This window comes from Triturus cristatus, chromosome 3_2 (genome assembly GCF_964204655.1).
Source record: "Triturus cristatus chromosome 3_2, aTriCri1.1, whole genome shotgun sequence".
Taxonomy (NCBI): Eukaryota; Metazoa; Chordata; class Amphibia; order Caudata; family Salamandridae; genus Triturus; species Triturus cristatus.
Window position 1 is genome coordinate 377,031,220 of NC_140584.1, and position 15,552 is coordinate 377,046,771.

The 15,552-nt window shown below is 45.3% G+C and overlaps 1 protein-coding gene across 1 annotated transcript in view; it reads left to right on the forward strand.

Annotated features, from left to right (window-relative positions):
- EPHA10 (EPH receptor A10) overlaps positions 1 to 15,552 on the forward strand; it is a 1,455,844-nt gene that overhangs the window by 1,404,940 nt on the left and 35,352 nt on the right. The window contains exon 14 of the mRNA XM_085647895.1: positions 40 to 189. Coding sequence (XP_085504021.1) covers positions 40 to 189 — 150 coding nt within the window. The remainder of the gene's footprint in view (positions 1 to 39; positions 190 to 15,552) is intronic.

The window sequence follows — 15,552 nt, forward strand, 5'->3', positions numbered from 1 at the left end:
GAGTGTTTTGGTTAATTAAAACATGTATTGTTTTAACAGGGTGGGAAAAGTTTGGCCTTGTGGACTGCTCCTGAAGCCATCCAGTATCACCGCTTCAGTACTGCCAGTGATGTGTGGAGTTTTGGTATAGTGATGTGGGAGGTGATGTCCTATGGCGAGAGACCTTACTGGGACATGTCAAACCAAGACGTAAGTTAAAAATATCTGCCTGTGACCTTTTCTCATAGCAAAGTACATTCAGATGCATGGTCAGAGATGCCACATTATTATATTAAATTTTACATGAGCCTGTTCTTACTAACTACTATATGGAATTTCATTACAGCTCTAGAATTCGTCGAGGCCATAGAATTCGTAGAAATGTGCTATATAAATGCTGGTCGAACAATATAAAATAATATAGAACTGCGCCTGTAACTGTTAATTTATGTGCAGTGAGGTTAAAGTTAATTTGGGGGTTTTACAATGAATATTGAATCAACCCTGTATCTTGAATTAGATGTCCAAAAAATACAGCACACTTGCTGGGTACTTATGTAGCAGAAGTTTGGTTCAGAGTCCATTACTCATAATCAGGGCAAACACTGTTTAAATTACGTTCAATTAGATAGAGTTACAGGGCCCGATTCACAAATACACGTAGTGAAGTTACAAGTATGGCTTCTCCGCGCTGCAGCTCTCAGTGCGGAGGCATTAAGGGCCTAATTTATGAAAAGTGACACAGCGCTGCGTGAAAACAGCAATGTGTAACTTTTCATTGCGCCCTCCTTGCGACATGTTGTATGCTTCATATTTACAGTATGACGCATCATGTCTCAAGGAGTTACAGATACGTCAGTATTTCTGACGTATATGTAGGTGCAAAAATGACGCTTTGCTGGAGTGTGTCACAAAAGTGACGCAACTTAAGCAATGGGTCATTTCACATGGGCAAGTCCCATTTCAAATGTGCCTGCGTCAGACTTATGCCTGCTGTGAGGCAGGTGTAAGATATTGACGCATTTGCGTCCTAGAAGTGGCGCAGTGATATCTCATACGTCACTTCTACGAGTGACAGCTCAGCCAGATAAAAACCAGCCTTGAAATCTTTTTACCGGATGCAAGAGTGAAGTTTAAAGAGCGTTGCAGCATACTAAAGGCTTACTGGGGCCAGAGGTACAATTACCATTGGTCACTATCCCTCCACTTCGTTTCACAGCAACCTGTGCTGAACAATGGCAAACCTTATCTCTTATCTAACTTTCAGTTGGAATAAACCTGGAGGCTGTGGAACTTACTGAATCAAAGCCCCAGGGTGGAACCAACCCACAAATGTTTCAGGCAGGGTATTTAACTAAAATATCTAACGCCAATGTTGTGATGACTTAAGAATGAAGGACACTGACCATCCAAAAATCGATTGGATTCTAGCTACTGCAATCTGTGTTTTATTTAGCACTCTGAAACAACTGAAAGGAGCTGTGGCAGCCATAAAACTCTAAATATGGAGCGTGGCCAAGATGGCAGCCTCAAAGGATGTGCCTTGTGCTCCTCCGCCTGCCCGATGTGGTGAAATGAGCGTTTCAGGCTGAGAGGGGATCAAGGAATGACATAAAGGGTTGTGCCGACATCTGCAGGAGTGACAGAAAACACAGGGGGTGGTGGAGCTGCTTCTGGTAACCCCTGTATCAGCTGTGATGGTGCCCTGCCAGATGAAAGGTTTCAAAATGGTGGTTGCTGCCTACTGAGGGGGCTTTGTGACAAGCAAAGAAGGTGCAGTTAAGAAGATATAGCGACCTGCTCTGTGCAGATGGTAATGAGTATCCAGCAGTGGTGAAGCCCCTCCAGAGCCCTCCTAAGACATAGCCCCGGTGGTTACTCCCAGGGGGTGGCCATCATGGGATGGATCTTTTGCTGCGGCAAGAGCCCCATAATCTTTTACCTCGTACAGAAATAAGGCTGCTAGAGACTGCACAGCGGACATCCATAGAGAAAGTGATCACTGTAAGGAGAAGGGCCTCTCCACTCTTAGCCAAACAGCAAAAGTGTGACCTGAGACTGCGTCCTGGCAGAAGATGTACCCACTGCGCAGTAGCCACACCACTTTGTGCTGTGGCCTGGGGATAGACTGCAGGCGAAAGCGTGCTCCTCATGTACATCATCAAGGCACTTGTGCTCTCTGCATGTGCCTGGGGCCTAGGCAAGTGCAGGAGAGGTGGACACTCAGATTTTGACAGCCTTCTGAGCCTGCAATGAGCCACTGAAACGCAGCTGAATTCTGACTGTGGATGCATCGTCCATTGGTAGCTCATGCTGCTGGTGCTCTGTGGCTTGGTAACAATCTAGCATTCTTGACCCTTAACATGAGCATGTGATGCACCCCCTGTCACAGAGTTGTGCAAATTCAAATGCCTGGTACACTTGCGAGAATAATATGTAGACCTCCAGGCGCAAGCAGCGGACCTAGAAAATAGGTCTCTCAGGAATAACATCAGAATCAGGGAGGTGCTAATGCCACGGAGGGTTTAGACATTGTACATGCTTTGTTGCTGCAGATACTGGCTCACAAGAATGCAAGAGACATCCAGTTTGACAGCGTATCTAGATCGGGTCGTCCAGGAGAGAACAACACGAGACCCCCAGACATACTGGCCTTTGTTCACGTGTTCACTCAACTTCAACCTCAAAGAGGAGATACTTATGAGAACAAGTGATGTAAACCCTCTGACATTGGTAAAGCATAAGTTAGCATTGTATCAGGATCTCTAGTTGATTATCCTCCAGAAATTCAGGGACGTTAAGCCAATTACAGACAATCTAAAAAGCAAAGACATCACCTAAAGCTGTGGGCATCCATTGTGCTTCATCTTCCACTGGCATGGCAAACTGCATCAACTTTGCTCACTCTCCAAGGCACAGAGAGTTCTATATCTTTCTTATGAGGAGTCACATAGCACAACTCACTGACCAGAGAAATTACCGGTGTGATGACCCAATGTTTGGCAGTGTGTCATCAGGTCCCTCAGAAGGTTGCACCCAGCTCCATGCATCATTGTGATGGAGCTGCATGCAGTGCCAAATTGACTATCCTGAGAGACCTGACACCAAGATGCTTGGTTGTTCAGGTGACAGCAGGGGTAGCTTGAGATGCTGTGCTTGAAGCGACCCTGGGCCTCTTGTCTGATGAGAATGTTTCAAATAGAGAGGAGGGGCAAATCACGTGTATGCCCTACCCTTAGATGTTTGGTGGCATGCCTCCAGTCTGGGCCAGGCCTGATGGATATATTCACATTTTTCTTATTCTAAATGGACCCTTGAATAGTGACAATGTTCTTTTTGGGACTTTGCATGGGGTTTTGTTTTTGGGGTCATTCACTCATGGAGTGAAGCTAAGTAAAGAATTTCCCTCCACTCCCATTTATGAACCCAATGAACAAAGGCTCCCACTGCTTTTCTCATTCCCTAGTGGTGCTCTCTGACCCCCTTCCCAGACACATAAATACCTCCATAGCTATTTGGCTTCTGACACCGTCAATAACAAAATCATGAGCCTTGGTGTACATGGTCTAATAGCCCTGTGAAAGGATTAGTGATACTGTCTATGATAGAGCGGGGAGGCAGAAAAATCTGCCTAATCCAAGAGACGGATCTTCTTTCCAAAGATTGGTGTGGGCTGAAATATCGATGGTTTCCTGTCAAGTACTTATCCTCGAGTCCAGCAAAGAAGGAAGGTGTAGAACTTTTTATCTCCCAAAACTTCCAAGGAGAGGTGATTCGTAGCATTTTTGAAATCAGGGGAACAATACTAGCCTACTGTATAAAACTTGGGCATCAATACTTTGTCAGTGCTATTGTTTATGCCCCCAATGAGAACCAAGAGCAGTTCCTAAATCAATCATTGTTCAAACCACACACACTGCTGTTCTGGTGAGAGAAGACAAGTCTGGTGATGAATAAGGACTTAGATAGGTCAGGCCAATGCTTGGGAGAAACTAGAGCCTTCACTAAGAAAGGAACCACATGGCTACAAAAATGTGGCCGAGAGGACCTATGGAGGAGACAAACCAACCTCACCCAGAGAGACTATACATGTTCTGTGGCAACCCATAAAACAAACGCTTGGATAGATTGTTTTCTGAGTACACCAGTTCTCTAGTATACCTATTGTGCCACAGGTAGACATAGAGGCCATGTCCCTGTCAGACCATACCCCACTGAAAATTGTTCTTCGATTGCCAGGATGGAGGAGGGGCCTCTGGACCATAGCATATCTAGGATTGTACCATAAAAAAAGAGTGTAAATGTAGAGGTGATGAACAAGAACATTGTACAATACTTGCGGGAAAATGCCACAGAGAAGGATTCTCAGGGCACTTTCTGGTCGGCGGTGAAGTCAGTGATCACAGGGCCGTTATTAGCAGTGTCAGCTGGGGGAAATAAAGAAAGAAGGGTGATAGAGTAGAACTTGGGAGGACGGTGTAGGGACTAGAAGCCATCCATAAAAGGACTGGGGCACTGAGAGTGTGGCGAGAATTAGACACAGCCCTCATGTAACTCAGGAGATTAGATTAAGAAAGAACAGTAATACAATTGCAAGATGCATTGTGATAGGGTACTATATATTCCAGACTTTCTGACTATGGAGATTACAGGGAATGACCAGATCACAGGAGAATTTGGGAACTTTTATGGAGCACTTTACTCCTCTCACGATCATGATGACACCAACATAACCCCTATCTAGAAGAAACCCACTTAATCAAACTAAACCCAGGCCAGACAAAAACCATAGAAAAACCCATCAGGATAGAGGAAGGAAAATCTGCCATTTACAGACTGAAACCTCCTAAATCCCCAGGCCCAGATAGATTTAAACCATATTTCTACAAAAGCGTCTGCCAGTTACTAGGCCCAATTCTTGCCAAGCCCTATAAATCCTTTGCTAAAATTCGGGACTCGGACACCATCAATGCTAGAGACATCCTTAGCTGTTGTCTATAATCCTGGCAAAAACAAACAACATTGTAGCTCATATAGGCTAATCTCATTGGTCAGTGTCGACACCAAACTTTTCACAATTATACTCGCTACCAGACTAGGGCAGGTTCTATCCCAGAAAGGAAATATGGAGACAACACTAAAAGCATACTATATATAATTGACAAAGTGCATAAATCTCAAAAGGAAGCCTTGCTTTTCTCCATTGACACTGAGAAGGCTTTCAACAGGGTCTACTGGCTCTACCTGATCCTGACTGTGAAATACTTTGGGTTTGGACCAGGTTCTGCCAATAGATACTGTGCAGTTACAGATCCGCCAAGACACTAGTGGAGGTGAATGGCACTTCTTTAAGACCCTTTCCCATGTAGCAGGCGACCCATCAGGGCAGCCCTCTGTCTTCCTTCTTTGCCCTCTATACAGGGAGCTCCTGGCCCAACATGTTAGAGCCAGTTCGCATATCAGAGAGGTGAGGTTTAGAAAATAGACTCATACTATCGGTCTATATGCTGCTGATGTATTAGTTACTCTTACTCAGCCCGCCTCTTCCCTTCCTACACTGATAAAGATGCTTCAGGAACATAGTACTGGCCTCATCTGCATCACTAACTAACTTACAGGTGGCCTTAGAGGTCCTGATGTTATCCAATACTATCAAGCAGCCCAATCGAGGTACTTGATGGAGCGGAGAAGGGATGAGTAGGAAAAACACTGCTACTTTATTGATCAGGCAATTGCTGCCATATATATTTTGAAGGATTCATGGCTGCCTAAGAAATACAGAGCATACGGACCTCATTTATTCCCCATCACAAGTACCACCATAGCGGATAGCGTAGCTGAGAAGTGAGGTATTATCTCATACCCTTCTCCCCTGTCACCAATTATCTCCAATCCAGATTTCACACCTAGCCTCAATGAGAAAGTTTCCATAACCCACAAACATCAGGGTGAACAGGGTGGGTAGCTTCTTCTACACAATTGCAATTGTTTACTTTGAAAGATTGAATATAAACTATGACCTACCGGTGACCAACTAAATGCAGTACATGTAGATTTGGCCCTGGGTCACACATCCCTCAGTCAAACCACAGACATGTAGACACCTCCTGACTTTTGAAAAGTGGTTCTTCCTAAAAAACATGAGAGGCGCTTAATATGGGAAATATACTCTCTATTAGTGCAACCCTTCTATTAGTGCAACTCTTAATCGACGATCAATTGTCTATGAAGCAGCAAGCAATGAGATTAGCATCTACCTGCTTCACTATCCTCAGAAGGTAAAAAAAATGGGTTGTTACCTTCTTCTCCCCAACGTACAGTGGTCTAGGCGCTTATTACCTATAGGCTGGACTATAGTAGCATTTTGTACTTGGGTGCCTCTAAGGAAGTGCTACGTAAACTGCAGTTAGTACAGAACGCTGCAGCACGACTCCTTTGTAAGATTCCCAAAACTGTGTCTATTTCAGGATCAATTTGAAAACTCCATTGGCTCAGGATTGAATGCCGCATTAAGTTTAAGGCTTTGAGTCTTATGTTTAAGATTAAATCTGGTAAGGCTCCTCCCTACTTGATGACCCTTGTTTACCCTTATGTTCCTTCCCGCACACTCCGATCAGCTACTCAGGCTAAGTTTGTTATTCCTAGGATGAGACTAATGCGTATGGGCGATCGCTCTTTTTCCCACCTGGGCCCTTCTTTATGGAACTTCCTTCCGGCAGGTCTCCGAAGCGAACCTTCTTATGAGATCTTCCGGAGAGGCATAAAAATGTGGTTATTTAATATGTAGTTCTAATTCTTTTTCTTTGTGCACTTTCAGGTGGCGCCGGGAAACCCTAGGGTAGCTGCGCGCCTTATAAAATGAAAATAACAATAACAATAACAAATAACCCCTTTCCAAAAGAAAAATCCGAGGTCAAAATGATGGGAAGCTGAACAGGAGGCACACTTACAACTAATGAATGGGAAAACATATTTAATCACACCTACCTGGCACAATGCAAGTAACATCTCTAGAAGGGAAACTGTGTCCAAGGTAGAATCATATTAGTATTACCCCTAGGTTTGAGCTTGAGGGTCTTGCTCAGAGCACAAGAAAGAATGCTGGTGGAGTTATACCCTCCTACACCTGATGTGGAACTGTCCCAAGCTATTCTGATACTGGGAAGGGGTTCTAAACGATATTGATAAAAACCTTTGATACTCAGCTCCTGAGCTTCCCAGCTTACATAGTACTAGGACTGCTGAACAGGCTAACATTTTCACTTTCATCACTGAAAGGCCAGCAGATCGCCTTGGCACTTTGTGCAGCCCATCAAGCTATACTCTCTGTGTGGGGTACAGACCGGATCCCAGGCCATTCTAACTGGCTACTTAGGATATAGCATCTATGTGGAATGAAGAAATTGACACTGGTTGTGAAATGTAAAGTTGATACTTTTAGTGAGATATGAGGCCATAATACATAAGGGCCCTGGGGGCGCAACAGGCTTTCTGCTCCCCTGGGACACTTTGGTATTACAGAAGGGGCCGAAAATGCTGTGCCGCTGCTTCTGTAATACAGATCGGTCTGGTGCACATATAGCACCAATACTATCATTAGAGGGCGTTCCCTCGTTTGAATGTGGGCATGTCCCCATGTAAATGAGGGAATCACTTTGCCTCTGCAGCTGTGCCATATTACCGACATGCGTGCAGTGGCAAACATGCCTTTAGAAGGCGCACTGAAAGCGTGCCACAAAAAGGTGGCACACCTTCAGTGTGCCTTATGCAGCCCTCCAAAGGGATGAAAGGGGGTCCCATGGACCCCCCAGACATCCCCTTGCAGGTGTGGGCAGTCACTTACTGTACTGCAATGGGATCTCTAATGCCTTTCAAAAGTGCTGGCGGGTTGACTTCTGAACAGAGAAACACGGAGCAGCTTTCAAATAGCTGCTCTGTATTTGTCTTGAATGTGCTACCCTGGGGGTACGTGAGTGTGCAGCTGCACCGAGGGCAGCGCCTTCTTCCTGATAAAGTGCAATCCCATTTTTGCACCCAGCGGACCTCCTTTAAGGTGCGCCAAGGCGCAAACATGGAAAGTGCTCATTATCTGTAATACGGACCATGGTCTCCAGTCATAGAACTCCTCTCGACTGAATTCAACAAACTGACAAGATTGTGTTTTTCAGCTGTTACATATAGTCACCCGGCCGAACCGGAAGGCCTAGAATTGAACAATCAGGTTTACAGTTAAGTTACCTTTTATATGTACACCTGATTGCGTTAAGGTTTATTAAGGGAACAACAGATGTATATATATTGGGAGGGCTGTTGAATAAGGAAGGTGGGAGGGGGAGGGGAGGGTTTGGATTCTTCATACATTTTTTTTTCTAGAGCTTTTGCCTTTTTTTCATCTTTCTAAAATTCTTGTCCCCGCCAGCCTCCGGGTAGTAGACGGTGGTCATTTACAAGTTTTGAAAACGTTCAATAAACAGGATTGATCCATAAAAATTCTAAATAAATATGTTGAATTGAATTTAAAGTCCAATAAACATACTGATGGATCTGCTATCAACAGCAGTGCAGCTTGTCCACATATGATTTGCCAGCGCTGAATACCTCTGTGTCTGAGGTATGACTTTTAATCACTACCACATTTTTTTCATTACTTTTTAATTAATACTGGCTGTTCAAAAACTTTATTATGTGTGACCTTAAGTTCTTAAAGGAGCAGATTTATCAAAGACTTTTCTCCAACTTGTAAGACAGAATTAATCAATACATTTGTCCTAATTATGAAATGATGATTACGTTCTCATTCAATCCATGCCAATCTGGCAACACTGCCAAGAAATATGCCAACCGTGATTCCTTTTCTAATTTTTTATTATGTATACCTCCTATCAGAGCTGGGCTCGTAACAGCAAATCATTTTACATGGATTAAAAGCAGCCTTTCTATAGCGATGGCTTTTATCCAGCACTGGCATGAGCTGAATTTAAAATGGGTGACAAACTTTCTCATTGCTTTACAATTATTGTGCTGTAAAGTAATACCTATTCTAGCGCCTTGTCTCTATTTCTCTGCTTCTTTGTCAGTCCCTCTGCCTATCTCTGTCAACCTGTCAATGCATCTATCTATCTATCTATCTATCTATCTATCTATCTATCTATCTATCTATCTATCTATCTATCTATCTATCTATCTATCTATCTATCTATCTTTCTATCTATCTGTTTATCTTTCTATCTATCTCTGTCTGCCTGACAACGTCTGTGTCTCTTTAGATACATCTGTCTTGCTATATCAGTCTTTCAATATATCAGTTCTCTCTCTCTCACTCTCTCTCTTCCTTTCTCCATCTCCATCTCCCTCTCTCTTTCTCCATCTCTCTCTCTCTCTTTAGCCATTGCTCTTTCTTTAGCTAGTGATCTCTCTAGTTCTTTCTCCCACTGTCACTCTAGGCTGGGTCACCCAAAGATTTTTGCCTTTGTTTCCGACCTAATTTCTGATGACTTCAGGACTCTATGCACTATTTCCCTGTTAACTAGTGGTAAAGTGTTTGTACTCTTTCCTTAAAACATGGTAAATTGGCCTACACTTAATTTGCACATTTAATTTGCTTATAAATCCCTAGTATATGGTGCTGCATGATACCCGGGGCCTGTAAATTAAATGCTACAAGACAAGTGTGCTGCAGCACTCATTGTGCCACCTGCTACAATAACACTGTCTCAGGCCTTCCACTCCAGCCTGTAGCGCAGTTTTAACCTGCCATTTTGACCTGGCAAAATAAACCTTCCTTTCTAATACTTCCTAGTGTAGGCTCTAAAAGCTCCCACGGCAGAGTGCATTCTCTTTCAAAAGTAATACATGTGGAATTACATTTTACATAACCTAGTAGTGAAAAACCCCTAGGTTAATTTTTTCAGTACTGTATTATTCAAGGAGTAGAATGGGTCAGTGGAAATGTTAACCTCTTCAATACCAGACCCCAGAAAAACACTATCCCCATTTGCTGGGGCAGTTTGCCTCACTGTTCTCACTAACCACTGGGCTCACCCATCTGTGTATCCATGACATTGACATGGGACAGTATAGCTGTAAAGAACAAGATCTACAGAAAATCTGACAAAGTGAGGGTCTGCGTCAAGAACGAAGTGTTCAAGATGCTAGAACTAGAAGTGATTGAGCACTCCAACAGTCCTTGGGCCAGCCCAATAGTGCTGTTACCCAAGGCTGCCCCACCCATCACCGCCCCAGAACTCTGGTTGTGTGTGGACTATAGAGGGCTTAACTCAGTCATCAAGACTGATGCTCACCCTATCCCCTGAGCTGATGAGGTCATAGACAGGTTGGGATCGGCCAAGTTCCTAAGTATCTTTGATTTCACATCTGAGTACTGGCAGATTGACCTATCCGAGGAGCCTAAGGAGAGGTCTGCATTTTTCACTCCAGACCGCCACTTCCAGTTTAGGTTTCCCCATTGGTTAAAGAATGCCCCTGCCACCTTTTAGAGGCTGATCAACAGGGTCCTGGCTAGGATCGGGGCTTTAAGTGCCACATACCTGGATGACAATGCAGTCTTCAGGTGGGATTACCACCTGTTCCACATTTAGGAGGTGCTTCAGGCCCTGCAGCAAATAAGCATGTCCAGCAAGTGCCAGATAAGGCAGGGATCTGTGGTCTACATGATACACTTAGTGGGTATGGCAAAGGGCAGCCCCTCCAAGCAAAGATTTAGACTATCTTGGCTTGGGAACCCCCCAAACCCCAAACTGAGGTGAGGGCCTTCCTAGGCCTCACCGGATGTTACAGGAGGTTTGTCAAGGCCGAAGCATTATTGTTGTCCCCTAGACTGAGCTAACCTCCAAGAAGAAGCCTAGGAAGGTGAGCTGTATAGAGACCTGCCAGAAAGCCTTTGACTCTGTGAAGGTGGCCAAGACCCCTGTCTTCTCTAGGGAATTTAATACCCAGACGGATTCCTTAGAGCATAGAATAGGGGCTGTGCTCTCACAGCTGAATGAAGAGGGCCAAGATCAACTTGTAACCAGATCATATCTCTCACCACAAAAAGCCTGCCCCTACAGGCTTGGCCAGTCACAGTTGAAACAACATCACATCCCACACCCTACGCCAGAACCAGCTCAATCCCACCAGAAATGTAACCAGTCATATCAACAAATTCAGCAAGTGAATCACAAACTGCGTTGACTCCCAGGCACTCTGGAAATATAACTGTCAGAAGAAAACCAAGAGGCCGGCCAACTCGTACACAGAGGAACTCTGAGCAAGCTAGCACTACTGCAAACAACAGAAACATAAATGGAGAACCAGTTAGGGTCCAATCGACAAAATCACGGCCCTAAGCTTCCTCTAACAAATCAGAGACACCAAGAAAAAGGCCCTAGCCAAGCACATAGAACCCAGCAAAGAGATCTTTAAAAGGGTCAATAACTTCACCGCTCCAGCATCTGCCACCAACAGCATAATCACCCCCACTGGCAAGAGCTTTGTGATAACCTAGCAGAATTCCTTGACAAAATTGCAACTATCTACAGCAACTTCAACCCACAACCGAACCCAGCAGTTTTGCCTTCAGCCTGCTCATGGGAATCTTGGGAAATGCCATGAATACTTGCCCTTATCACATCCACAACTTGGAGTGTCACCCCAATGAGCGAACTACTCATCCATATCCTAAATACGTCCATCGCCACTGCCACCTTCCCAGAAGTATGAAAACACATAGAAGTCATTGCACTTCTAAAGAAATATTTGGCAGACCCCAACCACCTAGCAAACTACCGCCCAATCTCCCTACTACCTTACCCAGCCAAGGTCATGAAAATATCGAACAAGTGACTCACAGACCACCTCAACCTACACCAAATTATGGACACCACTTAATCAGGATTTTGACCTAACCAAAGCACCAAGGCAACCCTCTTCTCAGCAACCGACAACATCATGATGATCCTCAACCAAGGAAAAACAGGGGCCCATATCCTGCTTGAGCTCTCGGCCGCCATTGACACAGTCTCCCACTTCTCCCCTTTCAGCATACTTCACAAGACAGCCATCCAAGGACTGGCCCTCAACTGGATCTGTTCCATCCTAACTGGAAGGACACAAAAAGTCATCATGCAACCCTATACTTCGAACAACAGGAAGCTCAACTGTGGAGTCCTCCATGGAACGTCTGTCAATCAGAACCTACTCAACATTTACATGACTTCACTAACCAACATCATCAGGTCACAGGGCATCAACATTCTCTCATATGCCGATTGACACAAAACTGATGCTCTCCATTACTCATGACACCCCTGACAAATACCAACTTCGCTACCTGCATGACCAAAGTAGTCACCTGAATGAGATCCAACAGCCTCAAGTTCAACTTGGTCAAGACAAAAATTATGTTTTTGGGAAATAAGACCTCGTAATCTTCAAGTGGCTATCAAAGGCTACCAGAGAACACCAGGTAAACAGTCACACAGGCACTCATAACCAACAGACTTGAATACAGAAACACACTCTATGCTGAAAGCACCAAACAGCATTCAAACAGACTCCAAACCATCCAGAACACAATAGTGAGACTTGTCCTCAACCTTCCTCACCACTCCCAGATCTCACCAATCAGTCAACCAATCAATCAATCAAGTGATTTGTAAAGCACAGCAAGTCACCCATGAGGGTTTCAAGGCGCTGGAGTAGCTAGCTGCTTCATGGGGATATGTTAATTCAAACAGCCTGTTCTTGCGTGCTTTCCTGAGTTGCTGGAGCAATGAGGTGGCCCTGAGGTGTAGGGAAAGGTCATTTCAAGCTTTGGCCTCCAGATGTGAGAAGAAGCATCCTCCGCTGTTGCTTCATTGGATCCATGTGATGTCTGTGAGGAAGAGAGAGGTGGATCGTAGGAGTCTGGTCGGTTGGTGGAAGATCATTTGTTTGTAGATGTATGCTGGTCCTTCACTGTGCAGGGCTTTATATGTGTGTGTCAACTTCTGTTTTGTCTGTAGTCTCTTCAGGAGGCATGCAGTGATTCTTATATAGAGTGTATTCCCATAGTCCAGTCTGCTGGTGATCAAGGCGGGCATGACAGTCTTTCAGGTGTTGACTGGGAGCCACCTGAAGATGATGCGAAGAATATGCAGCTTTTGGATGCAAGTGGATGAGACTGCATTGATAAGTTTTTTAATGGATAGCTTGCTGTCTAAGATGATGCCTAGGTTGTGGGCGTGGTCTGTTGGGCAGGGAATGGCCAAGTTTAGTAGGCTACCATGCGTTGTTCCATGGAGATGTGCTGTTCCCATAGATGAGGGCTTCCGAATTGTCAGTGTTGAGCTTGAGACAGTTGTCCCTCATTCAGTCAGTGACGTTCATCATACATCTGTGGAAGTTGGCTCTAGTAGTGGCGGGGTCTTCTGACAGCGAGGGGATGAGCTGGGTGTCGTCGGAATAGGAGAATATGTTGAGTTCATGCACTCTGACGGTTTTGGCCTGAGGGGTCATTTATGGTTTGAAGAGGGTGGGGCTGAGGGAAGTTCCTTGGAGGGCACCACAGATGATTTCCTTGGGTTCTGATGTGAACGGTGGGAGGCTGATTCTCTGGGCTCTACCAGTGAGGAATGAGAGAATCCATTTGAGGGTGTCGCCTTAGATTCTGATGTGATGGAGTCTGTTGATAAGGATGTGATGGGAGACAGTGTTGAAGGCAACTGACAGGTCCAAAAGGATGAGGGCTGCCATTTTGCCGGAGTCCAGGAGGGCCCTTATGTCATCAGTGGCAGTGATCAGGGCTGTCTCGGGTTGTGGATGGTTTGGAATCCAGATTACGAGTGGTCCAGGAAGTTGTGGTGTTCCAGGTGCTCAGTGAGTTGCTGGTTGATTGCCTCCTTGAGAACCATTAATGAAAATGGGAGTAGTTAGATGGGCTTGTGGTTCTTCAGTTCTGTTGGGTGAGCGGATGGTTTCTTCAGGAGAGGCCTTACTTCAGCATGTTGCCAGTCCTCAGGGAAGGAAGCAGGGGTAACTGAGGTGTTCAGGACTTTCTTGAGCTCATTGCCAATCGTCTTGCTCCTGAGGTTGAAGACGTGGTGAGGACAGGCATCCATTGGTGATCCAGAGTGCACAGAGTTCATGATAGAGATTGTGCCTTGAGTAGTGAGAGTATCCCAGTGGGTGAGGAGATGTTTGGGGTTTGAGTTTGTGTGTGTGTGAGCAGGCTGGTGCTGTAGGCAGCAGAGGGTTGGGGTTAGAAGTTTTCGTACATAGATAACTTGTTGTGGAACAAGTCCACCAGGGTGTTACACAGTTCTTGGGAGGGGGTGATGACGTTCCCAGTGGCTTAGAGGTTGGAGACCTTCTTCAAGATGGTGAAGAAGGAGAGCACTGGCATCTATGCGGTCTGCTAGGAAGTTCTTCTAAGTTTCTTTCAGGAGACGGTGGTACTGGTTGAGTGCTGTCTTGAAAGTGGTATGGTCTCCTATCTCTTTAATGGTGCTCCACTTTCTTTCTAGTTCCCGGCAGTTGCACTTGATGGATTTCAGCTCCGCTGTGAACCATCTGGCTCTTTTGGTTGGTCCTTTAGGTTTGGCTGGCTTTGCGGGGGCAACTGTGTCTGCTTATTCAGTGACCCACTGGGAGAAGTTTTTCACAGCCTGTTCTGTGTTAGGTGTTGTGTCTAGGAGTTAGGAGTTGAGAGCATTGTTGCACTGGTGTTCAGATATGTGTTTCCAGTTTCTGTGCGTGGAGCTTGGAGCCTTGTGATAGTGTTGGTAGCTCCCAACATGATGAAGTGGATGCTGTGGTGGTCAGTCCAGGTGAGCTATGAGGCATGGTTATACTTGACTGTCGCTGAATGTGAAAATGGGGTTGAGCTTGTGTCCTGCGATGTGGATAGGGTTTGGTAACAAGTTGTTTGAGGTCGATGTTGGTCATGCTTTCTATGAAGTCAGTTGTGTTGGTGTTGCTCGGGTCGCTGAGGTGGAAGACGTAGTGCTTGGAGTTGATGGTGATCGAGGCAATGAGTTTGGGGATGGTGTTGCAGAAGCAGGGGTATGGTCCTGGTGGTCTGCAGGCAAGGTTACCTCTCATGGTGCTTGTCCCATCAGTGTGTAGTTGGAAGTTGAGATGCTCCATTGTCGGGGTTGAGTCGTCTGAGGAGGTCATGCACAGATATTGTCCTTTTAGATGATGGCAATTCCACCTCTGTTTTTGTTGATTCTGTCCTGGTATGTTATCTTGTAGCCTTCGGGGATGGCGATATTGATGTCCAGTGCGGAGGCAGGGTTCAGCCACATCTCAGTGAGGAAGATAATGTGAGGGATGAAATTGTATCCCAGATCTCTGTGGTATTTTTGCAGAGCGATCGTGTGTTGAGAAGAATGCAACAGAGTTGTTCTGTGACTGCCCTGGTCGGCGTGGTGGATGCAGTAATGTTACCACACCTCAGAGAACTCCAATGGCGCCCCATGCAAAAACAGGCCCAATTCAAACTCCTCTCTCACATGTACAAAGCACTACACAACATTGACCCCGCTTACCTCAACAACTGCATATATTTCCACCAACCCACCAGACACCTCC